At 55.4% G+C, this 24,376-nt stretch overlaps 8 protein-coding genes and 2 non-coding genes across 10 annotated transcripts; 4 read left to right on the forward strand and 6 right to left on the reverse strand.

Annotated features, from left to right (window-relative positions):
• Positions 1-113: 113 nt before the first annotated feature.
• On the reverse strand, positions 114-1,178 carry BBK36DRAFT_1133916 (hypothetical protein). Its single transcript, XM_024892130.1, is given in 4 exon segments — positions 114-188; positions 226-365; positions 446-1,101; positions 1,115-1,178. 2 exon segments carry the CDS (start codon positions 1,093-1,095, stop codon positions 230-232), a joined length of 786 nt encoding a protein of 261 aa, XP_024753596.1. The 5' UTR covers positions 1,096-1,101; positions 1,115-1,178; the 3' UTR covers positions 114-188; positions 226-229.
• A 1,160-nt stretch (positions 1,179-2,338) lies between these two features.
• Positions 2,339-3,878, forward strand: BBK36DRAFT_1136951 (glycoside hydrolase family 13 protein; the record flags this gene model as incomplete). The annotated part of the gene is made up of 3 exons (XM_024893121.1): positions 2,339-2,597; positions 2,681-2,790; positions 2,856-3,878. The coding sequence occupies 3 exons, from the start codon at positions 2,339-2,341 to the stop codon at positions 3,876-3,878; spliced, it is 1,392 nt and encodes a 463-aa protein (XP_024753597.1).
• An 842-nt stretch (positions 3,879-4,720) lies between these two features.
• BBK36DRAFT_1164827 (histidine kinase) lies at positions 4,721-8,990 on the reverse strand (the record flags this gene model as incomplete). The annotated part of the gene is made up of 5 exons (XM_024894697.1): positions 4,721-5,456; positions 5,580-7,420; positions 7,494-7,498; positions 7,675-8,619; positions 8,912-8,990. 5 exons carry the CDS (start codon positions 8,988-8,990, stop codon positions 4,721-4,723), a joined length of 3,606 nt encoding a protein of 1,201 aa, XP_024753598.1.
• A 3,470-nt stretch (positions 8,991-12,460) lies between these two features.
• BBK36DRAFT_1109254 (hypothetical protein) lies at positions 12,461-14,152 on the reverse strand (the record flags this gene model as incomplete). The annotated part of the gene is made up of 2 exons (XM_024889450.1): positions 12,461-13,858; positions 14,015-14,152. The coding sequence occupies 2 exons, from the start codon at positions 14,150-14,152 to the stop codon at positions 12,461-12,463; spliced, it is 1,536 nt and encodes a 511-aa protein (XP_024753599.1).
• A 763-nt stretch (positions 14,153-14,915) lies between these two features.
• Positions 14,916-15,297, reverse strand: BBK36DRAFT_1136954 (hypothetical protein; the record flags this gene model as incomplete). The annotated part of the gene is made up of 2 exons (XM_024893122.1): positions 14,916-15,035; positions 15,112-15,297. The coding sequence occupies 2 exons, from the start codon at positions 15,295-15,297 to the stop codon at positions 14,916-14,918; spliced, it is 306 nt and encodes a 101-aa protein (XP_024753600.1).
• A 1,579-nt stretch (positions 15,298-16,876) lies between these two features.
• Positions 16,877-19,162, forward strand: BBK36DRAFT_1164829 (glycoside hydrolase family 13 protein; the record flags this gene model as incomplete). The annotated part of the gene is made up of 6 exons (XM_024894698.1): positions 16,877-17,000; positions 17,626-17,935; positions 17,966-18,607; positions 18,680-18,806; positions 18,845-18,906; positions 18,946-19,162. The coding sequence occupies 6 exons, from the start codon at positions 16,877-16,879 to the stop codon at positions 19,160-19,162; spliced, it is 1,482 nt and encodes a 493-aa protein (XP_024753601.1).
• A 330-nt stretch (positions 19,163-19,492) lies between these two features.
• BBK36DRAFT_t2 lies at positions 19,493-19,572 on the forward strand. Its single transcript has one exon. It is a non-coding gene; the product is annotated as a tRNA-Arg (tRNA).
• A 1,091-nt stretch (positions 19,573-20,663) lies between these two features.
• Positions 20,664-21,188, forward strand: BBK36DRAFT_1164830 (hypothetical protein; the record flags this gene model as incomplete). Its single annotated transcript, XM_024894699.1, has 2 exons — positions 20,664-21,015; positions 21,088-21,188. 2 exons carry the CDS (start codon positions 20,664-20,666, stop codon positions 21,186-21,188), a joined length of 453 nt encoding a protein of 150 aa, XP_024753602.1.
• Positions 21,189-21,511: 323 nt separating this feature from the next.
• Positions 21,512-21,622, reverse strand: BBK36DRAFT_t20. The gene has a single exon. It is a non-coding gene; the product is annotated as a tRNA-Leu (tRNA).
• Positions 21,623-22,298: 676 nt separating this feature from the next.
• BBK36DRAFT_1164831 (hypothetical protein) lies at positions 22,299-23,378 on the reverse strand (the record flags this gene model as incomplete). Its single annotated transcript, XM_024894700.1, has 1 exon — positions 22,299-23,378. The coding sequence occupies one exon, from the start codon at positions 23,376-23,378 to the stop codon at positions 22,299-22,301; it is 1,080 nt and encodes a 359-aa protein (XP_024753603.1).
• Between the last annotated feature and the right edge of the window lie 998 nt (positions 23,379-24,376).

The raw sequence follows: 24,376 nt of genomic DNA on the forward strand, positions 1-24,376 counted from the left end.
TGGGTTTGGGAATTGGGCTGGGTGGAGAGGCAGTCCAAACAACGTTGTACCACTAACACATACAGAGACACATCACATACGCCACAAGAGCCATGTATAACAACCAATGTATGCCTATATGCTGTATATATATATACCACGAAACGCAAAGAACATGCTATTCGTCATGACAAGTCTAATTCATAACAAAAATCAAACACTTATCAACGCACTGAGACGGTCTACCAGCTTAATTCGTAACGACGAGCTTCTGTCGAATGCGAGCAACAGTCTCTGGCGAGAGTTTGCACTCGTCAATCATGTACTGCTCAGCAGAGCCCCATTCCTCACGGAGCATGGCCAGCGTAGCCATCATGCTCTCGGGTCTGTCACAATTGTCAGCATAAGTTGTCAGCGACACGAGATGGCAGGGGAAGTAGGGGGATGGAGGGGGCAAAAAGCTAACGTTGAACTCAGCATCCTCTCGGCGCCCTCCGGATCACCCTCAAAGGCGGGCAAGGCCGTCAACCGCTCGACAAGCTTCGGCTTCGCATCCTTGAGCCCCTCCGTCGTGAGGCCGTACTCCCTCGCCACGTCCTCATCGGGAACGCCGCACAGGCTCAGTATCAGTGCGCATATCACGCCCGTCCGGTCCTTGCCCGCCGTGCAGTGCAGCAGTATGGGTCTCTCAGCGGCGGGATCCCACTCGTCGGACGCGAGGTAGGTGAGCACCGTCGCAAACGCCGGCGCGCCCGACTTGAGGATGGAGCGGTACGCGTTGACGAAGCCGAGCACGGGATGGGACGAGGCGTACTCGCGGAAGCGCAGGGCGACCGCCTCGGGGCCGTAGTCGGCGTTTGCGAAGACGGGGGCGTGGACGCGGCGGGGGCCGCCGGGCCACTGCTCGGCGTAGGCGTAGTCGGACGAGGTGGACGACGGGGAGTGGGAGACTTCGAGGCCGGAGCGGAGGTCGAAGACGGTGTCAATGTTGAGGGCGGCGAGCTCGGGGGTGGCCTCGTTAGGAGGGGCAGCAGAGCGAAGGACGAGGCGCGGGCGGAAGATGGAGGGGTTGGCGACGGAGATGTCGCGCAGGTTGGGGATGGGCGGTTTAGACATTTTGGGGGTGGTGATTTTTAGATACCTTAGGGTGTTGTTGAAGGAGTTGGTGATGGTGCGATGTGGTGGTTTAGGAGCTGTAGCTGTAGCTTTAGCTGTCTAGTAGCTCCTGACGTCGGTGTAAGTTGGGGTTGTCAGCTAACAATTGCCGATGACAGGTACCTAACGCGGCAAGCGTCTATCAAAAACACCGAGACTGGAGAAACGATCAGCACATAATGGCCTTATTCCGCACACTGCTATGCCAATGGCGTGGCACTCCATATAATGCTGCCTCATTGTGCTCGTGTTACTGATCTTGTGTACATATTCACTTTGCGATCTCGGGTTGTCGGCCAACTGCTTGGACGGGTCCAGGTGTTAGATGCTACCACACCAGACCAACAGCAGCAGCGAGCCCGGATCGGTAGGTGGTGACAGGCCGATTCTGCCGGCAGTTTGTGAAACGCGAATCTAGGCGGTCGGCCCGCCTGTCTCCCCTCCCTCCTGTCTCAGCTATATCCTGCCAATCTTGCCGTCTCTCCACTCAGCTCCCGAAGCTTCTCCAGCGTCGATGCGCCCCCCCGCAGTCCCGGTTCGGTTCGACGCCACCTGTATGGCGGCGCCTGTGCGACATCGCCAATAGAGGCGCCGAAACCGAGGACGGGCAGGGATGCGATGCCCATGACTCCATGACTCTTGTCGCGCCAGAGGATAGGGACAATTTCCACCTTTCCGCTGCTGAAGATAGCTGATGTTGTGTTTGGGCTTCTCTTTCGCTGCTTCTTCGCTCGCCTTGACCGCGCTCTTTCGCTTCATGAAGGCCTTCGGCGTGAAATCCTTCTAATATCACAGGAGGGCTCGTTTCATACATCTTCTGGCGAATAGCCTTGCGCGTGCTTGAAAGTCGTCCCATTCGGCCCTTTGTCGGGGGCGCGTGGTTGGTGGGCGACTCAGCAGATCTGGGATCGGCGGCATGGGATTACCTAGAACAGGAGGTCTGTAAGTTTGGTGCGGGCTTCTCTTTCGTCAGGCGTGGATATTGATGTTTTGCGCGGAGTGGATGGAGTCTGTTTATGCGAGGCTTAGTACTGCTACCTTTTTCTTTCCAAAAGGGGGGAGGAATAGCATGATTATAGTCACTCGTGCTATACTATATATATAGGCAGCGCAGTCAATGCTGGGGGAACAGATGGTCTCTCGACAACTGGTAGAGCAGCTTGCTTCCTCACAGACAACCCACCGGACCTCGGCATCTCGAACCATGAAGCTCCGTTTCGCTCTTCCGCTGCTCTTGCAGCTCTCTCTGCCGGTTCTCTCCGCGGACACCGCCGCCTGGAGGTCCCGCACCATTTACTTTGCCCTGACAGACCGCATCGCTCGTAACAGCGGTGACACGGGAGGCAGTGCGTGTGGAAACCTGGGCGACTACTGCGGTGGCACGTTCCAAGGCCTGGAGAGCAAGTTGGACTACATCAAGGGCATGGGATTTGATGCCATCTGGATCACGCCTGTTGTGACGAGTGAGTTTCACCTTGCCTTGCCTTGTGTCGCACACAGGCTCCGGGAGGGAATAGGTAGCTGACTCTGTGATACCCATGGGTAGACAGTGACGGAGGCTATCATGGCTACTGGGCGGAGGACATTGACTCCATCAATTCCCATTATGGCTCTGCAGACGACTTGAAGAGTCTTGTCAATGCCGCGCATAGCAAGGTATTTTCTTCCCAGCATTGGTTTGATGTTTGCCCCTTTGGCATTATTCTCAAGCAAGAAACCAGGGCTTCTATATGATGGTGGATGTCGTCGCCAACCATATGGGCTACGCCAACATCACCGACGATAGTCCTACTCCTCTGAACCAAGCCTCTTCGTATCACCCGGAGTGTGACATCGACTACAACAACCAGACCAGCGTCCAGGAATGCTGGATCAGCGGCCTCCCGGATCTCGACACCGAGAGCCCGACGATCCGCAGCCTCTACCAGGACTGGGTCTCCAACCTCGTGTCCACGTACGGCTTCGACGGCGTCCGCATCGACACCGTCAAGCACGTCGAGCAAGACTACTGGCCCGGCTTCGTCAACGCCACGGGCGTCTACTGCATCGGCGAGGTCTTTGACGGAGACCCAAACTACATGCTGCCCTACGCCAGCCTCATGCCGGGCCTGCTCAACTACGCCATCTACTACCCCATGACGCGCTTCTTCCTCCAGCAGGGCTCCTCGCAGGACATGGTCAACATGCACGACCAGATCGGCAGCATGTTCCCCGACCCCACCGCGCTCGGCACCTTTGTCGACAACCACGACAACCCACGCTTCCTCAGCACCAAGAACGACACGGCCCTGCTCAAGAACGCGCTGACGTACACCATCCTCGGGCGCGGCATCCCCATCGTCTACTACGGCACCGAGCAGGCCTTTTCGGGCGGCAACGACCCCGCCAACAGAGAGGACCTCTGGCGCAGCGGCTTCAACACCCAGTCCGACATGTACGACGCCATCTCCAAGCTCACGTACGCAAAGCACGCCGTGGGCGGCCTCGCCGACAACGACCACACGCACCTGTACGTGGCCGACACGGCGTACGCCTTCAGCCGCGCCGGCGGCAAGATGGTCGCCCTCACCACCAACAGCGGCAGCGGGAGCTCGGCGCAGCACTGCTTCGGCACGCAGGTGCCCAACGGGAGCTGGCAGAATGTCTTTGACGCGGGCAACGGGCCGACGTATACCGCTGATGGCAATGGGCAGCTTTGCCTGAACGTCTCCAACGGTCAGCCGATTGTGCTGCTGTCTTCGTGATTTTGGTCTCCTGTTTTTGCATACATTGTACATACAAGCACACATTCGTCAAAGGACATACTTATCAGGGAAACATATGTTTATAACTGTCGGTATATATTTATTGCATGACCTGATTAACTGAATAAAAGCAAATACCGACGTCTCCCAAATCCGCGTAAACCGCACCATACCGAACCGTACCGAACTGAAAAAGTGAAACGGATAGAAGCAAAGATTAAGCATTGCATCGCATCGTCATAGTTTCCCTTCTTGAAAAATGCCGTATACTCCCTCCCATGCCCATATCCCATGTCTGTCTATGATGGACCTCTGATTTTTGCCCTGACAAAACCGCGTCGTGTTCGTGACGGTATGTCGATGAAACATGTCGAATGAGAATGTCGTGTGCTCGCTTGCTTGTTGAATGTGCTGCTGGGATACGTCGCTCGTGTATCGATCGATCGACATGCCATTGAAAGAACCTTCCACCTGTCAAAGCCTTAAGAGAAAGAAAGGACTGTACGAAAAGAAAGGAAAAGTACAACCGATGCATGAACAGAAAGATATAAAGTGTGAAGTGAAATGAAACGATATGAAAGACGCAACCCGGTCCAGTCCCTATTCCCTTTAGCCTGTGTGGCCTGTGAGACCCTTGTGTACTGTTGCCCGTGACACCGTGAAATTAAAACCCCCCTGATACCACGAAATGAGAAAGAAATCGAATCATGAAAGATGAGAAGATGGACATCAGGCCGTGAAAAGAAGAACGAAGCAAATTAGTCTGTAAAATGAGGCGAAAATCGGCGCCCATAAAGGAATCTTGCAGTCAGGATGAAGGAATAAGAAAAGAAGAGGCCCCTTTAGGCAACGTGGGTGCCATTCTTGGTCACCACCACCAGCGGCTCCTCGGGCAGCAGGCCTCTCGACCGAAGGATCATGCCCAGCTCCTTAAGCTTAACGGGCTTGGTCAGGAACAGATCCACGCCGCTACCAAAGGCCTCCTGCTGGGCGCTCTCCGAAGCCAGGCCCGTCAGTGCAAATATGATGGCCGGCTTGATCTGGTGGTCGCGCTCGTAGGCACGGATGCGGCGCGTAGCCTCAAAGCCGTCCATGATGGGCATCGACACGTCCATGAAGATGTATTTGCAGTGCTTGGGGTTCGCCTTGTACGCGATCAGGGCCTCGGCGCCGTTGGTGGCCGTGTGGTAGGGCCGGCCCAGCTTCTTCATGTAGATGGACAGGATGTCGAGGTTGATGCTGTTGTCCTCGACGAGTAGGAACTCGGGCTCTGCAGCCGTCTCGCCAGCCGCTACCGTTGTCGTCGTGCCGATGGTGCCGAGACCCGGGGCGGGACTGGGCTCCGCCTTGTCCTGCTTCGTGGGAGCAGTCTTCTCGCTGTTCTCAGAGAGGAGGTTCTGCAAAGCCTGGAGACGCGGCGTCGGCGCTGGCAGCTGCGTCTGCATAGTGCTCAGGATATCGGGAACCACGGGGAGGAACTCCTGGCGCGGGTTGATGGGGGACAGGGGCGCCAATTTCATCTCGCGGCCGCGCTTGAAGGCCAATGCGACGGCTTTGGCGATTTTTCGGGGTCCCAGACTGGAAGACGGAAAGCAAAAGGGGGTTAGCCAAGTCATGGTGCGAGTAATGGTGATGATGCATACAAGTAGAAAAGAAAGAGAGAAGGAAGGGGTTACGGCAAAAAGGGGTCTTGATACTTACGGCTGGGCAACAAATTCAAAGATCCTGTGCGCCTTCACCCGCTCAAACTGCGCTGCGCTCTTGTATGCCACCAATGTGTTCTTGCACAGGACCACGCAGGGCGGTCCTTGCATGAGGTTCTCCAGCGGAGAGTCTGCGAGCCTGTCCTCGATCCAGATGACGCAGTCGGGCTCCTGTTCCTTCGCCTCGGCCTCGGTGATGGCGTTGAGGCCCAGCCAGTCGCGACAGGTGCGCTCGACCTCGGTAAGCAGCTCCGTGTAGCTTCCGTCCAGCATTCGCCGCTTGCCTCGTCTGCCAATGTCGAAGCCCATCAGACGGACACGAAGGCCTGATGCCTCGGCAACATGCTTGTCGAAATCGCCCTCGTTCTCGGCGAGCAAAGGGGTGCCATCGGCCGGTGTCAGCGTCTGCATCAGCGGCAGCGAGACTCGCACAATGGTTCCCACGTCGACCTGGCTGTCGACGGTAACGCGGCCTCTGAGCTGCGAGGTGATCTGCTTCACGAAACTGAGGCCCAGACCGGTCCCGGGCGCGAGATGGTCCTCCTGGGAGAATGGCTTGAACAGGTCGTTGCGAAGATAGTCCTCGCCTATGCCCTTGCCAGTGTCGGAGACAACGATGTGGACGATGGCGTCGGCCGATGACTTGCGCTTCGGCTTGGATTGCGTCAAGTGCACCTTGATGGATCCCCTTTGCGTGTACTTCAGAGAGTTGCCGAGCAGATTCATGACGATGCGTCGAATGGCACCCGGTTGCGTGTAGAATCTCCAGTTGAACTCGTGATCAATCTCGAGAAAGACGGTCACCTCTCCCAGGGTAATTTTGCCGTTGGACCCGAGCTCCTCTACAGCCTGCATGGCGTCCAGGCGGCGCATAGCCGTCCAGTCCGATGAGTGAGCCGAGTTCTTGTGCTTGGCCAGCTGCAGGGCCATGTGCATGAAGTTGAAGCCGGCATAGACACCGTCCATGACTTCTTCAACGATGCCGTCCAGTCGAATGTGTTTGTAGAGACTAAGCATGCCTTCCTCGACCGACCTGGCCGTGCCTGGTCGTAGCCCGCGGGGTTCCGATGCCTGTGCTCCCTGCCTTCTCGTTTGGATAAATCTATTAACCTTGGAGTAGTCGAGGAGGTGATCGACCGTATCAACGAGCGTACGGCAGCAGATTTCGATGGTGTGAGCAATGTTGCCCTGGAAGACGGTCAGCTCAGTATCGCGAAGAAGCTCGATGCCCAAGACGGCTCCGTGCAAGGGAGAGCGCAGCTCGTGCGAGAGAGAGCTCAGGGCATCCGACTTGGCCTGGTTGGCTTGAAAAGTCTTCAGGCGGAGCGTCTCTGCAATCGCCAGTATGCTCACGGCCCTGAGGAAGTTGAGCTCTCCTCCCACGGTGAAGATGCGAGTCGGCGTCAAGGTGTAGACAAAGCCTCCCGCACACCATCTCTGCTTCCTGGGGTCCCAAACGGGGACAAAGGCTACGCTCCTGGCCTTGGGGAACACTTGCTGGATAATCTTGCCTTCGTTGTGGCGTGCCCAGGGCCGCCTCTGGCGCTTGGTCTGGGAGGCAGCATCGTCCTGAGGCTGCTGCTGTGGCTCCGGCTGAACAGGCGAGGCGGCATCTTGGGTAAGATCCGTGAGCCAGCCGTCGTCGTCGGACGAGTCGCTCGACTGCAGCTCTCCGTTGACGCCAAAATTGAAGATGTGCCCCTTGGGGTATCGGTGGAGGAGCTTTGCGAGAAACTTTTGCGGCATGCTGATCCTTCGCAGCGAGCCATCCTCGAACTTCATGCGGCGGCTCTCCGTGGCCGAGTATCCCAGCACCTGGCAGGACGGCCACTTGTCAGCCTTTGGCTCGGCGTTGGCGGTGCCGTTGGTCGTGGCACCGACGTTGTTGGCACCAGCATCTCCAGGCTGAGACTGAGGCTCGGGCTGTTGGTCGTCGTGCTCATTGTCACTGCCGCTCTCATCGTCTTCGTCATCACTAGTAGTTTCGACGTCTCGGAACGAGGGGTGACCTGTGGAGCGGCCCTTTCTGGCTCCTCCAGGGCGACTATCGTATTCACCAAATGATCCAGGGGTCGAGTCGAGGAAGAGGCAACCGTCCGTTTCCAGAGACTCGCGGATGATGTGGGCGGCTTCAGAAAACGTGTCGATGACGGGGTTCGGGCCAGGAACGAAGTTGTCAGCCCACTTCGTCTCTGCTGCCGGCTTTCCCGAGCGATCGTTTTTGCGATTGGGGTCGGGCCGCTCCCCATCTGGCGAGAGGGATCGTTCCGAGGCGGGCGTCGAACGAGCGGTTGCTTCGGAGGCGGGCTGCCCGTTGGCTTTCTCGGCCTCTCCCATGAGGCCCTGTCGAGCCAGAAGCAGCGCATTCGGAGTCTCCGTAAACGTCTCCCGGCCGGCAACAGAAGCCCACGAGGACTCGGTTGCCTTGCCTTCGACGAAGTAGCCGAGGCCTCGGATCATGCGCTCGCTACGGCGGTATGCCACCTTTGAGAAGTTGGCCTCGAGATGGTCCATAATGGCCATGGAGAGCCTGCGCATCAGATTCGTATACTGGTCGCCCCATCTTCGCTGAGGCTGGGGGCTGACGACACAGAGCACGCCAATGTTGATGCCTCTCTGCGTCCTGATAGGCACGGATGCGTAGAACCGGTGGCCGCCTCCGGGTCGGCAGTACGGCTTGGCCGCGAAACGCGGGTCGGTGGAGAGATCCGGGACCACGAGGCACGGCAGCTGGTTTGCATCGCCCTCGCTCTCGCAGAGGTCAAACTGGGTTGGGCCCAAGTTGGGGGCAGCAGAATTCTCCCGTGCTTTGTCGAGGCGATCCGACTCAAGAAGGGTATACTCGCACGTGCTCTGGGAGCGAGGAATGGCTGTGCCAACCATGACAAGGCCTAGATCGGCATCGTCTGGTGAAGTAAGCATCGTCCTAGTTGCTTCAGCGACAAAATACTGATGCTCCGCGTCAAAGAGCGAGATAAAGGCTCTCTCGGTGCCCGTCTGGAAAACAGCCAGCTGGGCGAGGGCGGTCAAGACCAAGTCTCGCGAGGGCGTCAGCTCAGAGCTTGGCAGAGCGATGCCGGTGCTGTTCACCTTGGTGGCGGACAAGAGAGTTGGGTCATATCTGGATTCAGCCATTGCGTTAGCAGGGGGGTTTCTCCCACAAACCTCAGGGAAATCGTAGTTGTCAAGTGATGGAGGCTCCGCGTCTTGGGTCCAAATGAGGTTTCCAGATAATTTCGTCCAACGACTTCAGCATCCCCCCTTCGCTGTAGTCAAGGGCAAGAGAGAATGGATATGGGATCGGGCAAAGTGCTTAGCTATCATGGCAACGATGAACTGACTTGAACGTCTCGCGCTGGCGCGTTGCTTCGGACACGGCCCTGTAAAGCGGCAAGGGGCGCCCATCCATCGTCTGGTGCTGCGTCTATCCGACGTGCCAATGGCGTTGAGTGAGAAATCAGAGCAAGATGCACCGTCGCTCCTCTTATCCTGAGGTCGTACAGACTGGAGGTTCCGCCCTTGAGGTTGGGAGGCTGGCCGAATGAGGGCGTGCAGCCAGGCGCTGCTCCCGAGTTGCCAGACGCACACCGAGGGGAAGGAAAAATGCTGCAACAGCCCCTTGCAAATGGAGCTGCAATGCTACGTCGACTTGGCGGGATTCACGGGACCAGAGAGAAGAGAGAGGGAAGCTTTTTGCTCTCTCGACAGCGCCCGACCTGTCCAGTTGCTGCTGCTACCAGGCCAGCGACGGTTTGTTGACAGGCCTGAGGCTCTCGAGCGTGTGCCAGAGTGTATGCACTCGTATGCACCAGTCAGAGGCGAGATGGAGGATGGAAAGATGGAAAAGAAGATGACAGATGAGATGATGCAGGGCAGGGCACAGGGACCCGACGGGTTACAGGATAGGGCGGAACCACAGGGTCAGGCGAGGTTGAGGGACTGCAGTACGAGGGGATCAGCGGTCGTGGGTGGTGGTCCCGCAAGGTACAGTCTCTCAGGAAGCCTCCAGCAGGGAAATGCTCGGGTTTGGGTTTTTGGATAGGCGGACTGAACAGGCATGGGTCTGACTGAGGCGGGAGGAGGGGGGAGGATGACGAGGATGCGAGACAAGGTCAGAGGAAAAGGGCACGAGGTGAAAGAAAATCAAAAGAGAGGACCTGGGCCGAGTCTCTAGCGGCCGGCAGGACCTAGAGCGAGCTTCCCCCAGAGAAAGTGGTGCACGAGGCGGCCGAGCGGCTGTTACGGGTGCAATTTGCCCGGCCGCAGTGATTAATCGTGGCGTTGATGCCTTAGTCAAGCCATGCCATGCCACTATCGTGAGTGGAGGCGCCTAGATTTCTGCTTTTGGGGGGGACCCTGAAAAAAAATGCGAGGGCGAGCCGAAGCCGAGACAAGGAGAGGGCGTGAGAATCCGAGACTTGACAGGAGACAGAGACATTTGACACAACACTAGGACGAAGCACAAGCAGCCAGCATCCAGGCTACGCAGCACTACTGGCATCGAAAAGCCCCGAGTGTGAGCGAGCCGGAGAACTGGGTCCCTGCACGAGGCTGGAGTGGATAAGACAAGAGCAGGCCCTGGGATCTCGGCTCATGACAGTGCATGGATATCGAATCAGGAGCCCCTCTCTGTGGCCTTGCGAGGGGATACTCGTACGGTTAATATCTGTGAGACCTCACAAATGCGGAGGCGGGCTTATTTAGTTCACGCTGGTTGATGGTAAACCAGTAATAGTCAAACTGTCACAGGAAGCAGCAGAAGAAGTAGAAGAAGTAGAGCAAGAAGAGAGGCATCAGAAGAGTAGAAACAGCACTGCGGACACGAGAAACACAACCCATTCAGAACATCGGCCCCCTCGCATGCAACTCATTCTCATGCGGGACAAGCAAGACAGACAGATGCTGGCTGGCAGTGCATGAAGTGGCTGTTCACTATTGGCTTGCCCTGCTGAAGCCATCGTGGACCGGTGTAAGCTGCAGCAAACACGAAGTACTAGACCTAGGTACCTAGATACCTACTCTCCTTTGCAATTTGCCACTTCAAAGCAAAAGAAGGGAGAATGGGAAAACGGGAAAGAGCCTGGAATTGATGAGACACAGCGATCGAAATTAAACAGGACGATCAACCTCGTACCTATAAGCTTGTTGCTTGGCATTGCTCTATCGCTGACGGCTTTGGCGGTGAGAGAAGCTCGCAGAATTGCCGGTACCTTAGTTGATGCTGTAATACTGCAAGTAACTCGTACCTACCTACCATTTGCCAAGTCCGAATAGGGCCGCGCCTGCCGCAGCAGCGATGCCGATCTACCTTGGGAGTCATCTGCGGGCGCCAAGCAGGAGCCTCTCAGGGCCTCGACCGCCATGGAATGGTTGCACCTTCTGTTTCCTTTCTTAGACTCGCGGCCGCTTATCCGAGTCTTTCTCTCCGTCCTATTTCCCCAGCATCAGACTTACATACAACCTTACCTGCTCGTAGTTCCTTACAAATAACACGATTCTTTCCTTCCAAACCCTTCTACTACGAAGAAGCTGACTGACGCAAGGACGAAGTGATAACTCAAGAATGCAAGACTAGCACATGCAAGGGGGGAGATGTGATTTGCTCGCAGCAAGTACTAGCAGCAAGAAGCAACACTCCACGTCGCTTGGAGTTTCCTCCTACATGTTTCTGCTCTTTTGCTCGCCTTTTCAATCCTTCCCTAAACAAAAACGCAACACCAAGACCTGGGGAAAAGCCTCTTGGTGTCACCTGACATACTCTATCTGAACGCGTATGCACTTCGGGGTTGTTTGCATGAAGCTGTGGAGAGCGCCTGCCTGTACCTGGATTCTCGTAATATGCACCTGCAATCGCAATGGCGATGATCTCTGAGTTAGAGTTCAGAATAATTGGGAAGATGCAGCCTTTCATATTGCATCAGACTGGCGGTCGATTGTCGATGATGCCTTCCATCAACTGCCAGACTCCCTCCAGACTGAGTCCCGTGATCCAAGGCAAGACTCACAAAGGTGGAAAGAGACACCAAATGCCATATAGTAGTTGAAGCATCATCATCTTCCTCTCTACCTTACCTTACTTGAATCTCTCTCTCTCTCCCACGGAGTAGTCCACCACCATTTCCATGTGGGACGCAAGGGAGCACAAGACGAAACGATCAACCTCAACTGGAGCCTCTAAGCGCTCGGCCCCGCCACGCCGCTCCCGCTTTGGCCTGCTGCTCCGACTTGCCGGCGATCCTAGTCTGTCCTGTCCACTCACAAGAGATGCAACCAAATCACTGTGAATACATCCAAGGACTCAAGTCTATTTGCGTGGACCCCGTGTGTCAGTCCATCAATCAGTCAGTCAACCGAACATCGATCCCTCTTGCAAGCTTTCCTGCCTATCCAACGGATACGCTATCTCACTGCAGCGCTCCTCCGGTCACGGACAATGCGTCTTCACCTTCAACTTCACCTTTCGTCCTTCTCCTGTCTTCTCTTGTCCCCCAGGACTCCCACATTCTCAACTGGACTAGCCTTTATGTACAACACGGCCGTTCTTCGTACAAATCTCAAAGTGACTGGCCATAAGGTGCGGTGCGGCTGGTGGTCTCACATCGGTGACACGAGCACAACGCCTTACACAAACATGGGAGATCTCGGAATAAGGCAACAAGAAGCAACGCAGTAGGTTCCAGGATCCGCTGTCGTATGCTTCATACATTGCAGTCTCGAGTCATACCAGGTGCTGCGAGCATCCCGAACTCATGCAAGGGGGGCGATGAACATCAAAACAACAGAAGAGAGAGAAAAGCATGCTAACCACATGTCCGTTTTCCCACAGGCGCACACAGAGACAGTCGAGCCAGCTTGTATTACTCATGCTCAGCCCCATACTCAGACTGGATATGGAGCGTGCACAGTCGGGCTCAGCCCAACCATGTCCGCAAAGTTGACCATGGTGTACTGCTGCTGGAGGACCTCGAGCTTGTCCCGCAGGTAGTCTCGCTGCTCCTTCTCGGCCCTCTCGGAGCTGAACAGGAACTTGACCAAGAAAGCAAAGTCCTCTATCCGGCTCTGCACGTCCTCTTGCGTCTGGCCATAGCCCAGTGGCAGCGCAAGCACATCCGCCACAGTGCTCGTGATCTCAAAGATCTTCTGCAAGAGCCCCATCCCGTGTGTGACGATGGTGGACACATTCTCGAGCTGGATTACCAGGGCTCGCAATTGCACAGACAGCCTGTGCGCCGGGAAGTGGTTGGACAGGCCTTCGTGGACGTTCTGTGACGGTGCCGAGCGAAGAAAGCCGTGGGTGAGGCCAAACTGCCAGAGCAGCGTGCGCATCCACAGCCTGGTGACAATCAGATCGACGTGCTGCAGCTCCGTGAACGACCCCCGGCCACTCTCAATCAGCGCCTGTTCGGCCTCGGAGGCTCCAATTTCATCCTGGTCCAGCTGAGCCTGCTTGCTCTCGATCCATTGCGGCGACACCCCCGGCATGGGCTGCGCCGGGTTCTGCTGCGCATTCCAGTACAGCAAAAATGGCCCGTCCATGATTTGAAACAGACGGATGAGGCGGTTGAACCCGACGTCGATATGTGCCGGAATCGACGTGTCCCGCGCCGGTAAGCCCGCAGGCAGCGGCGTCATGATGCACGGAAACCCGGACAGGATGGTCAAGAAGCGTTCGTGAATAAAGACCTCCCAGTACACGCGTTGGAACTTGGGCACGTCGCGCGGCTCAAGGGGCACTGCATTGTGTGAGCACTGCTGGACGTGGATCATCTGCACCATGGTCATGGCCTCGCGCAGCGTGGAGAAGCTGCGGTCGAAGCGGTTGAAGGCCATCATGGACACCTCGAGGAAGATGCACGTCATGATGCGCTTGAAAGTGGTCCGCATCTCAGTCAACCTCCCGTTTTTGACGTCTGACATGGAATCTGCTCGTCGATACGCGCTAAGGCCAAGTCGGATCAGCTCCGTCATCTTGGCTCCCGCCTCGCCATGCACCGTGGGAGTCGTGAGGTTGATCGTCACCGCCCCCGCTGCGTAGACAAAGGCAGCGTCGTCGAGGCTGATGTGCATGTTGTCAATGGCCTGGCGCACCTCATAGCTCGTGATGATGGGGCTGACCGGATACACCTGCTCTTCGTATTTGGGGAGCATGCCGATGAAGAAGCCTGCGGTGAAGGCCTGATTGTCCGAGGCAGGTTCTGCAGGAAAGCCAGCTCGATGACCTATTTCCTCGCTGCCTCTTCCGGCACCAGGACCAATGCTAGCTGGAGGAGCATCATGCTCTGAGTTGACGGGGTTCACGATGCCAGCAATGGACGTCACCGCTGGAGCTGGCGGCCTTTCTCGGCGTTCGATCAGCGAAGTGCTTCCATGGCTGGGCAAGGACGCTGCAATGTTCGACTTGTTGCGAAGCTGTGTCACGAGTCGATTCCGAACGCTTGGCTTGCGCTTGGTCGAAGGCGAGTAGATGCACCCAAGGCCTAGATGTGAGCATTGCGAGCAAGGCTGAGTGCTGTTGCATTTCACCTTGCGCACCCTGCATCCATCGCAAGCTTGAGCCGCTCTGGTACTCATGGAGGATGCGCATGGGATTGAATCGGGGGTCTTTAGCTCATGGCGGCACTGCTCCGAGCCTTAGGAATGGGTCCAGCGGCCGGATGCGAGTGAGAGAGGGGAAAGGGAAGCAAGAGGAGAACCGAACAAAAGCGAAGCAAGAAGAGGAAAAGGAACAGCTTTGGCCGCCCCGGCCGGGATTGTCGGTGCAGGGGGGGGAGAAAGAGACAGACTACGGATGGAGCTTGACACGGATCGTGATGGCCGGACGCACACGCACACACACACGGCAGTGTCAGTCAAGGGGAAGACGATGCGGAAGAAATAAAGAATGACGATCAGAAAATCACAGGACCTCGATTTATCGGCCTCTCTCCACCGGCTGGCTGTAACTTGTGGATGGCGGAGAGAAAGGTGGGGTGCAAGAGAAGAAGCGGCAGGCCTCGCGGTTTATGGCCGCTTTTCCAGCTTTTGGGGGAGAACGTGGCTTTTCGCCCCCACGTGTTTGCTCTCTCTCTGTCTGCATCCCGTCCTCATGCTTGGGCTGTCTTTCTGACTTTGGAGAGGTGATTCCATTATGGAGCAACGGAGTCCGGGATACGGACTTGGAGAGAGCAGATTGGGCGGCTATTGCGGAGCGCGATCACGAGTGCAAGTGCTCAATACGGCAGGCCTGAAAAGAAGCCTCTAGACCGGATGTTTGCAACTGGTTGGCGGTCTTTTGGCTATTGCGTTACATATAAGAGAATAAGCGGAAATAGGCAAATGGCGGAATCCGCGATGATCAAAAACAACAATTGGGGTCCTTGGCAGCTTTCTTGACGACGTATGGATCGCCTTTACGTTCTACGTTCCCTTCACGTTCTGGGCGCCATACGCTCAATCTCGGCCGCGGAACCTTTGTCTTTTCAAATCGAAACAGACCCAAAGCTGGCATCAATCCTCCCCCCGGCCGTGGTGGCAAGCTTGCGTGCGCTCACTCCCTGCTCAAACATGGTATCCGGCTCACCGTATGTCCTACCCTTGGGCTCCGGAAGATAGAAGAATGTCCATGTCGCACAGCACAAGGCCCAGAAGAAGCCCATCTTTGCACCCCAGCCCCACGCGGTGGGGTTGAGCATGTACGGCGTCAGAAAGCTGGCGATAATGCTGGCAATGTCGTACATGTTGCGGGCCAACGCAACCGCTTTGTTCGCAGATGAGTCGACGTGAGCTCGGCGATAGGGGAGAAGCAGATGGGGCCTGGTGATGCGTGTCACTATGCTGTCCAGGATGGAAGTAGGAAAAGAGTGGAAGGGGGTACGAGGCACAGAGACATACCAAGAGAGGTATCACACACAGACGTATACACAAGCAGCAAGGACCCGATGCCATTTAGCGCGCCGGCATTGGTTGAGCGTGCAAAGGACGCGCAGCCAATGGTAAAGAGAATAAGGCACGCACATATGTGACCAGTGAAGAACAACGTTCTACGACGGATCCAGACCATCAGAACCAAGACAGAATGGTGCCGACAATGCCTATGCCGTACTGCCTAAGGGCCATGCTGAAGGAGTTGTTGACAGCCTGCTCGGCCTGCCGGTGGAAACATTACGTTGAGATCTGATCAAGTTCAACCCGGACAGGGTCCGGACCATTCACACCATGCAAAGAGGCCCCAGGACGTCGGGCCGGCAGCAGTCTCTCTCCATGTCGTTGGTGTAAGACTTTATGAATCCGATTCGTCAATGCTGAAATCGGCGCCTTCGACGCTGCGACGTGTCACGGCGTGTCAGACGAGCAAGGGAATGCCGGCCAGGATCTCCCCAACGTGAGCCTAAGCAGCGTTTTCGAGAACAAGAGGATGAAGATGAAGCCCGGGATTCCATTCAACGAACAGTTGAAATGTCGATTTTGATAGGCACGGGGTCCGAGACATCGTCCGGCGATATGTCTTCGTCCTCCGCCGTCCTGACTGAATTGTGACATCACAAGAAAAGAAGAAGTGAAAAGAGAGGAAGAATGGGCCTTGATAGGGGGTAGAAGTTTTCGAGTCACCAACACCGAGACCAGAAGATTGGATGACTGGACTCACTTGCTGGTGAGAAGAGGTAGAAAAGGGAAGCAAATCGTGACTATCGACGGGATGACGCGGTAGATGCAGATACGCACTCACCTCCGCTGAACTTGAACCAAGCTGTTTTGGGTGCGATTCGAAGACTCGCTTGTCGTCTGATCCCGTCCGGGGGGTAAACGTGGAGGAGGCATGGGAAGCCCGCTGACTCTGCGGGCTTTGATTGCAGTACTGGTTAACACAGCCTAAACTGCAGCGTCGGGCCGAGACATGGAGAGTCCGTTAATGGGGGAGGAATACCTGGACAGAGTACGGAGGTATTACCATCTCAGTCTGCTTACATGGAATGGCGCCTGCAAAGAACCGCAGAGTCCAGATGTTCCCTTGCTCGCCGATACCACCCCGCGATGTACCAGGGCAGGGATGTCGATTGGAACTCACCATGTTCTGGTCGACAACCGTCTGGTCACCATTGTCCGCACATGAAAGCGTCGTTCCGACATATTTGGCCTCGAGCGCTGGCAGACGTCCTGATTGTTGGGCGTCAACGTGGAGCCATTTTTCAGCTGATTCGACTGTTGGCGCTGAGCTGTCTGGCACTCTCAAAAAGGCATGCCTGAAAGTGATTCCAAGTCCAGGCGAACCTGGCAGAACCCGCCGGAGTGGCTGCTGCCTTGCCCCAACGGCACGCAATGGACTTCAAGCCTGTCTCTGCCTACCGTGCCGTCTATCAGAACGCTAGTGCTTTTGAGATTGGCAAAGCATACAGTCAAAGACCCGTTGCCAGCTTGTTGGAAATTGCTCAAGAACCATCAGGTCAATTGTCAGAGCGGCTTGACGACCGGGCACCGAAGAGGCATAGCATCGGGCCGACAGTCGTCCAATGCGCTTCTTAACTCGTTCTTCGTCGGTCCGACATTCAACTAATCAAAACTCGAGAACATCATTCTTCCCCTCTAACCAGTCCAGACAACGGTTTTTACCCCTTTCTAGGGAGTGTATTGGCACAAAGAGCATGCTAGCTAGCAGCACGAAAGGATGATCTCGGCCGACTATCAAGAATTGATAAGACGAAGCTTACCCCAAGCATGAGTTGTGTGGAAAGTCGGCAGATGTCAGTTGCTTCTATCAACGGAGAGATCGGTCCAAAACGCCGAATCACTCATTTCCTGATTCGAGATTGATCTCATTCCCTTCCATCTCCCTCTTCATTTTTCCGTTTTGTTCACTCTTGAGACCGGGCACTATCCTCGCTTCGTTGCACCCGTTCAATGAAAGAGACACTGTTCGCATCTTGATCTTCCACCTCGCCATTATCTCAACTCTTCATTCATACGCAAGATGACTATCTCTGAACGCGTCAAAGTGTGGTGGAAGCATGCCACCATCTACCAAACTTAACCGGCGCCATTCTGGTGACTTCAATGGTGACGGATCGGAGACCTTCCGGGCATCACCTCCAAGCTTGACTACATAGCTCGTCTTGGAGTTGACGCCGTCTGGATTTGTCCCATGTATGACAGCCCTCAGGCAGACATGAGCTATGGCATGTCCAAGTATGAGGACGTCTACCCTCCCTACGACTTTCTGCAAGACATGGAGACTCTCATCCACGAGGCCCATGCTTGGGGCATAAAGGCCATACTGCATCTTGTCATCAGTCATGAATCGGAAAAACATCCTTGGTTCCAGGAGTCCCGTGCCAGCAAAGACAGCTCCAAGCGCGACTGGTACATCTGGAAATCTGCCAAGTATTCCTAGGAGAGCATCTTCCTTTGCAGCAACTGGCGTTGCAAGTTCGGCGGCGGCAGCGTGTGGGAGTGGGATGAGCAGTCGAGCGAGTACTATCTGCACTTGTTCGCCAAAGAGCAACCGGACCTGAACGGGGAGAATCCCATCACCCGCAAAGCGGTCTGTGCCTCAGCAATGGTGAGTTGGCTTGAGCGCGGTGTAGACAGCTTCCGCATCGACACCGTCAACATGTACAGCAAGCCGCCAGGACTCCCAGTTGCACCATATTCATACCCCGGAGCTCCCTATCAGGTGGCCGACATGCTCTACTGCAATAACCCCGGAATGCACGAGTTTCTCGGCGAGATGAACCAGATTCTGGCCAAATACGGCGCCATCACTGTCGGAAAGCTTCCTTCGACGCCGGACATGGCCCGCATGTTGCAATATGTGACCGCGGAAGCCAAGCATCTGGACATGGTATTCCATTTCGACATTGTCAATGTTGAGCTCAACAAGCCACTGAGATACGACGCAAAGCCGAAGGACTGGCAATTGCCCGATTTCAAGGAGGCCATCGCTCGAACCCAGACTTTGATCAAAGGCACTGATGCTTCGAGCACGGTCTTTCTGGAGAGTCATGACCGGGCGCGATCAATTGGACGCTTCGCAGACGACAGCCCGCTTATGGCGTTGCAGGCAGCAAGATGCTGGCCCTTCTGCAGGTATGTCTAAGTAGCACGCTGTTCATACATCAGGGACAGGAGATCGAATCCATCAACGCGCCAGATGGTCCTTGATTTTATCCGAGAGCATCGCAACGGCGAGGACATGAACCAGGCCCTCACTTCGTTGGCACATTTTTCACGAGAACATGCACGAGTCCCCATGGTGGGAATGGGAAGGCCAAGTACGGAGGCTTCTCTGAGGAAGCAGAAAGGTCGGGAAAGGAGGTCAAAGAGCCCTGGATGAACCCTCATCCCCTAGCTGGGTAAATTGACGTCGCTTCGCAGCTCGACGACCCGCACAGCGTCTTGGCCCATTGGCGAAAGGCCGTGCTTTTCCGAAAGAAATATGCCGATCTGCTCGCATATGGCGACTACCAGGCCCTGCGAGAGGAGGACAAGGAGACTTATACCTTTGTCAAGAAGCCGCCATCCGGCAGATCGGCCAAGGCGGTTGTTGCGCTCAATTTTACTGGCGAAGAGAAGAAGTGGGAGACGCTCACGCCGAGGAGCTTGAAATGATGACGACGCCAAGAGCAGGTTCGTTCCAATCATGTCTTTGTATGATGGCAAAGCTGATGAGGGAGCCTTGCATCCTTATGAGGGAGGAGTCTACCCGGTCAGTTGGTAAGTGTCGTCGGTATTACGGCACGATCACTACGCATTTTTGAAATCATCAGGAACTACAAGCAACATGAGCCTTTGCTTGCGGCTGCTATAATCAGAGTCCATGGAGTATGGCTTTGATTCTACACAGTTTGACGAAAAGTTGTGCTCTTGTCCGTGAATTGCCGTCATGTCGATTTTCATAGGCTGGAATATTTCAAGGTCCACCAATCAATTCCTAGGATCGGCCGTGTGGCTCAATGGCAGAGCGTCTGACTACGATTAAGTACATCAGGAGGTTGCAGGTTCGACCCCTGTCTCGGTCAATTTTTTCCTCCCTGGGAATTCTGGTTTCCTTTTTGTCAGCCAAGATTTCTCCTGTCTCTTGGTGATACGAAGGTTGGCGATCTTGTTTATGATGTCTGCGCGATAATTGGTGAGTGAACAAAGCGCTGAACCCTCAACAACGTCTGATATCAAACTCTCGGGTATAGACGCTTGACCGCCTCCGTCTGTGTATGACGCTCCGCCTGTCAATATGGAAACAGGTTATGAATCATGAAGCAGCAATTAGCAGTCATCCTATATATACGATCAAATATGTCTTTCCCAAGGGGTTGGTTGGTGCGGTGCTCAGGGAGTGCACTGTTCAGGTCCGGCTCGTCGGCGCCGTCTTGCGAAGGTGAAGTAATACTTTGATGCACCTGCAAGCGACAGATCGGCAGCAACTGGTCCGAATCTGATCCACGGCAACTCTTGCCCGACCTGCTGTCCATATGAGCTTCATCAAGTCGGGAAATGATGCCGAATATCCTTTGTCAAAAGTGAGCCACCTGACTTGCAGACGGGTTTAATCGTCTCTGCCGTGTCGGTAACCGGTGGATGGAGATCCGGCTCTCGGCCGTCAGGAGTCAGGAGGTTACCTGCATAACGCTTGTTGTCAACCTTGTTGGCTCGGCTTTGACAAGGAGGATCGTGATGGAATCAAGGTGACGGACAGCAAGGGGCTTCGACCATTGGGCGCTGATGCATCCACCATCACGGGTACAGCAACAGCAAAGGCGAAGACACAGGCCAGCACTGACCGCTTCTGTTGATGACATTTGGTCTTCTTTTTTTCTCGTATTTCGATTCTGGGCAAAGGGGCGAATGACGTCGGGGGCTCTGCATTGACACATGGGGTGAGATGCCGTAGCAAGATCGACGGGCTGCTTACCGAACTAAGCAGGATGGGTTGAGGCTGCAAAGACGATATAAGCAGGTGATGCCGCCGGCTCTGGAAGACGATTTGGAAGCCTAGCAGCAAACAACAAGAAAGCAAACACTCAACAAGCAAACCTTTTGAAAGTACATATTTATTCAATCGACTCAGCATCAGCATCTCGAGCATTAATCCATCTCTCCCAACATCATCAACATGAAGTTCTTCACCACCATCTTTGCCATTGGCCTCTTTGCCGGCGCCTCTCTGGCCCAGGACGCTCCTGTGCAGACTGCCCACGTCACTCTCCGCTCCGAGGGCGACGACCACTCCTATCCTCTGACCGTCCCGGCCGACGGCACGGCCGTCTTGACTCACAGCACTCTTCCCATTGCGCTGATTGACGCCCCCGACTTCAACGTCCTCCAGGCCTGCGTGATCGAGACCGCCGGCGCCAAGAACCTCAGCAGCACGATTGCGGCCGACGGTGTGACGCAGCAGGTCGTGATTGACCCCCCGCAGGCGGTTACCAGCATCAGCTGCCAGGGAACCTGTGTCGAGACTTATGGTGAGTATCTTTGTGCTCCGTGAGATGGAGATATAGTCGTACGAGATATGAGTATACTGACACGTAAAACAGGCGCCTGCTATGCCCCAGACGGCCAGTACGTGGGAGCCTGCTGCAACGGTCTTTGTGTTGCGTCTCGCTGCAAGCCCTGGAACATTGGCCAGTCCGCTTAAGAGGGGGGCTGCCAGAATGTGAATCGTTGGCGTTGATTCAGCTGTGGTTGAGTCAAGACTGGAACTGTGATTTTCGAGGTGCATGCGATTGGATCTGAACGGCGATTTGTTTCTTGGGCGATCTTTGTTTGGTCTGGTGACGGGATGAGCAAAAGCGTGTACTTCTTTGGCTGAGCTTGACAGTTGACGATACTAATACAACCATCGAGGATAGCCTTTTATCAACTTGGTATACTACGATTCTGCGTGAGACTGTTCTTGATGGACTGTTTCTTCACAAGAGACATTGGTGAGCAAAAAGAAACCCAAAAAAAGAAAAGTCATGACACCTGAGGGATTCGAACCCTCGCCTATTTCTAGACCGCGAAGAGGGATGCGCTCACAGTGTGAGCTATTCCTGAACACGGCGCCTTAGACCGCTCGGCCAAAGTGCCTTTTGATGAAGGAGATGGGTGGTTATTGAATGTCAAGGAGGTTGAGGGCACGACGGCGACGATGGCGGTCACATTGGGGGGCGGGGGGTCGAGTTGGTGAGAATTGGTATGAGACGTCGATGACATGTGAGATAACGAGTAGACCAAATGAAGAAGATGTGAGAAGAGTTGAGTTCATCGACAGATATCATCATAAAAGAAGAAGGATGGAGTCACAAGTCATGAGAAAGAAAGGAGGTGTATCCTGAGAAGGGGGGTTGTTGTATTGTAGGTACCAGGGACATAGCCACCATCTATCGTGTTCTCGTGCGAGCAAACAAGAAGGGATGAGGAGATGAGGAAAAGCAAAGCAAGCAGGTACTGAGAGCATTCCAATAACACCATGAACTGATTTGCAGTTCCCGCATCATGAGGTGAGGTAAAGTAGGTGAGTGTCGTCCTCCAAAGCCAGTCATTCCCACGTCTAAACAAGCAAGAAAAGAAGCTGAACCACAGCCAACACAAAGCATTACCACGTGCGTTTCGTCCGCAAATTCATCCACAGGAAGAGGGAGAGAAAAAGAAATGAAAACGAAGGATAAGGAAAAGGGCAGCCATGTTATCGTCAATCATAAACGTCGTACGAGAAAAAAAAGTCACCGAGGGTCATCGCAAGTTGTCGTCGTCATTAACGTCATCATCGCTTCTTCTTGCCACCGTTGGCCAACCCATCAGCTAGGGCAGCTGTCAGGGCAGCTGTAGCAACCTTGGCCCCCTTTGCGCCCAGCCAGGGGCCGGCGTCCTTGCGGCTCTGCATAGCGGCCTGGGCACCGGCGGCCAAGGCGGTGCGAGCGCCGGCCTGGATCAGGGGGTTCTTCCACCAGGGGCTGCTGCCGCCTGCGGGCATCGTGTTCCGGCGCTTGAGTGATGGCGGCGCGGCGCGATCCCGGGTGCGGTGCTGGTCTCGATTGCGGTCGCGGTCGCGGTCGCGGTCCTTGTCCCGAGCCCTGTCCCGGTCACGACTTGAGCCTCGGACGAGGTCCGTGTCGCGAGGCTTTGAGCGATGGCGTCGATCCCGATCGTCTCTCGCTCCATCGCGATCCAAAGCTACAGCGCCGCGAGAGCGTGACGACTGCTGAGGCGGCGGCGACGGCGCTGATGCTCCACGGGACCGACGAGAGGAGCGAGGGTCCCTGTCGCTGCGGTCGTCATACGGGGGAGTAGGGTAGGCTCGTGAGGAAGCGCCCCTGGGCTCCGGAGACGGCTCGCGGCGGGAGGACCTGTGACGGCGCTCACGTGGCTCCGGCGGAGGAGGAGGGGGATAGTCTCGTGAGCGTCGGTCAGCATCTCGGTAGCGCGAGTCCCTCGGAGAGTCTCTGTACGAATCTCTCGGTGAGTCCCTCGGTGAGTCCCGCGGCGAATAGGTGTCGCGATCGCGATCACGGACTCGGTCGCGGTCACGGCCAGAGGCGCGATAGTCGGGCTGAGGCGGGGGAGTTGGTGCGGCAAATGGAGGCGGGCTCGGATACAGGTGCCGACGACTGCGGGACGGCCTCGAGCTCGCATAACCTGGCGACGGCTCGCGACGGCTGCTGTGGCGGGATCTGCGATCGTCGGGGGAGGAGGAGTAGCCGGGAGAGGCATTTCGGCGGCCCTTTTCGGACTTGGAACGACGAGACGACGAGGGGCCGAGAGGCTCGTCTGGATTGTAGTAGGAACTGTTGAGGCCTGGCGGCGACTCTGGCTCAGAGCGTCGTGACGACGGATAGTGAGGCATGGTAATGGCAGCTTGAGCTTTGCTGTATGTGCAAGAAGGAAAGAAGCAAAGACGAACAAGATGTGCAGAAGAAGAGAAATATCTCAAAGGCAAAGGACAGACATTACGGGTGGGAAGCGAGAGGCGGGCATTCGGCTGGAGGAGGAATCACGCAGGTTTATGTATAAGATGTCTTACGATGGATGATGATGCCTTGCATGTCCTTGCGATAAGCCCCGCTGACCTTCAATTGATGGATCAATTTACAGCGGGTTTGCTCTGCAGGTCAGCAGGGTGGGCTTCCGAAGCTCCAGGCATCTGGCAGCGGCTCCCAGCGAGAACATGGAGGGCAGGCCTCCAGGTTCCAGCGAGCCTTCCAGCGGATCAGGGCGAGCTTCTCAGCGCACCTCAGCGATTGGCGACGACGGTTTTGCAGGGGTTTGCAGGCCTCCTGACGTCACGCGGGCCAATGGGCGACTGCGACGGAGCGCCTGATGGGAGCAAGAGTCGCCTGACGTCAAGGCACAGATACTTGATTGCTGTTGCTGCAGGTGGCGGAGCAGGAGAAAAAGAGAAGAAGACAAACTGCTCAAAAAGTCTATCCAACAGGCGTGGAAGTTCATGTTTGGTTGCAGGGATCAACGATCTGATTGGGGGATCATCAGGGCTTCGGCGAGATAAAATCCAGTAATAGCGTCTGATGTGCGTGTCTATACTCTGTATGTGTAACATGCCAACAAACATCTATTCAGTTATCTGATGCAATATGAAAATGGGCCATCGATCGTGATCGGATACACCAATGAGAATCTCGGAGAGAAATTGTTGGTTTGATTGTTCTGTTGATGAGATTCCAAACAACGGCCGCTGAGTCGATTATTACAGTTCATAAATAGCTGGTGCTACTCCCTACATCAATCAATCGAGGCTCAAGTGGTTAGTTGTAGACTAAGGTAGTTTGTCTGCCTTTCATTTTAGCAACTACCCCAACAGGTGCCGTTTCAATCCTTCCTCTTTCC

Source organism: Trichoderma citrinoviride, assembly GCF_003025115.1.
Source record: "Trichoderma citrinoviride strain TUCIM 6016 unplaced genomic scaffold BBK36scaffold_1, whole genome shotgun sequence".
Taxonomy (NCBI): Eukaryota; Fungi; Ascomycota; class Sordariomycetes; order Hypocreales; family Hypocreaceae; genus Trichoderma; species Trichoderma citrinoviride.

Bases quoted from the DNA above. Each gene is read 5' to 3' on its own strand.
- BBK36DRAFT_1133916 (XM_024892130.1), bottom strand. From the start codon at position 1,095: ATGTCTAAACCGCCCATCCCCAACCTGCGCGACATCTCCGTCGCCAAC. The intron at 366-445 runs GTTAGCTTTTTG...CAATTGTGACAG, and splicing joins GAGAGGATGCTGAGTTCAAC to ACCCGAGAGCATGATGGCTA.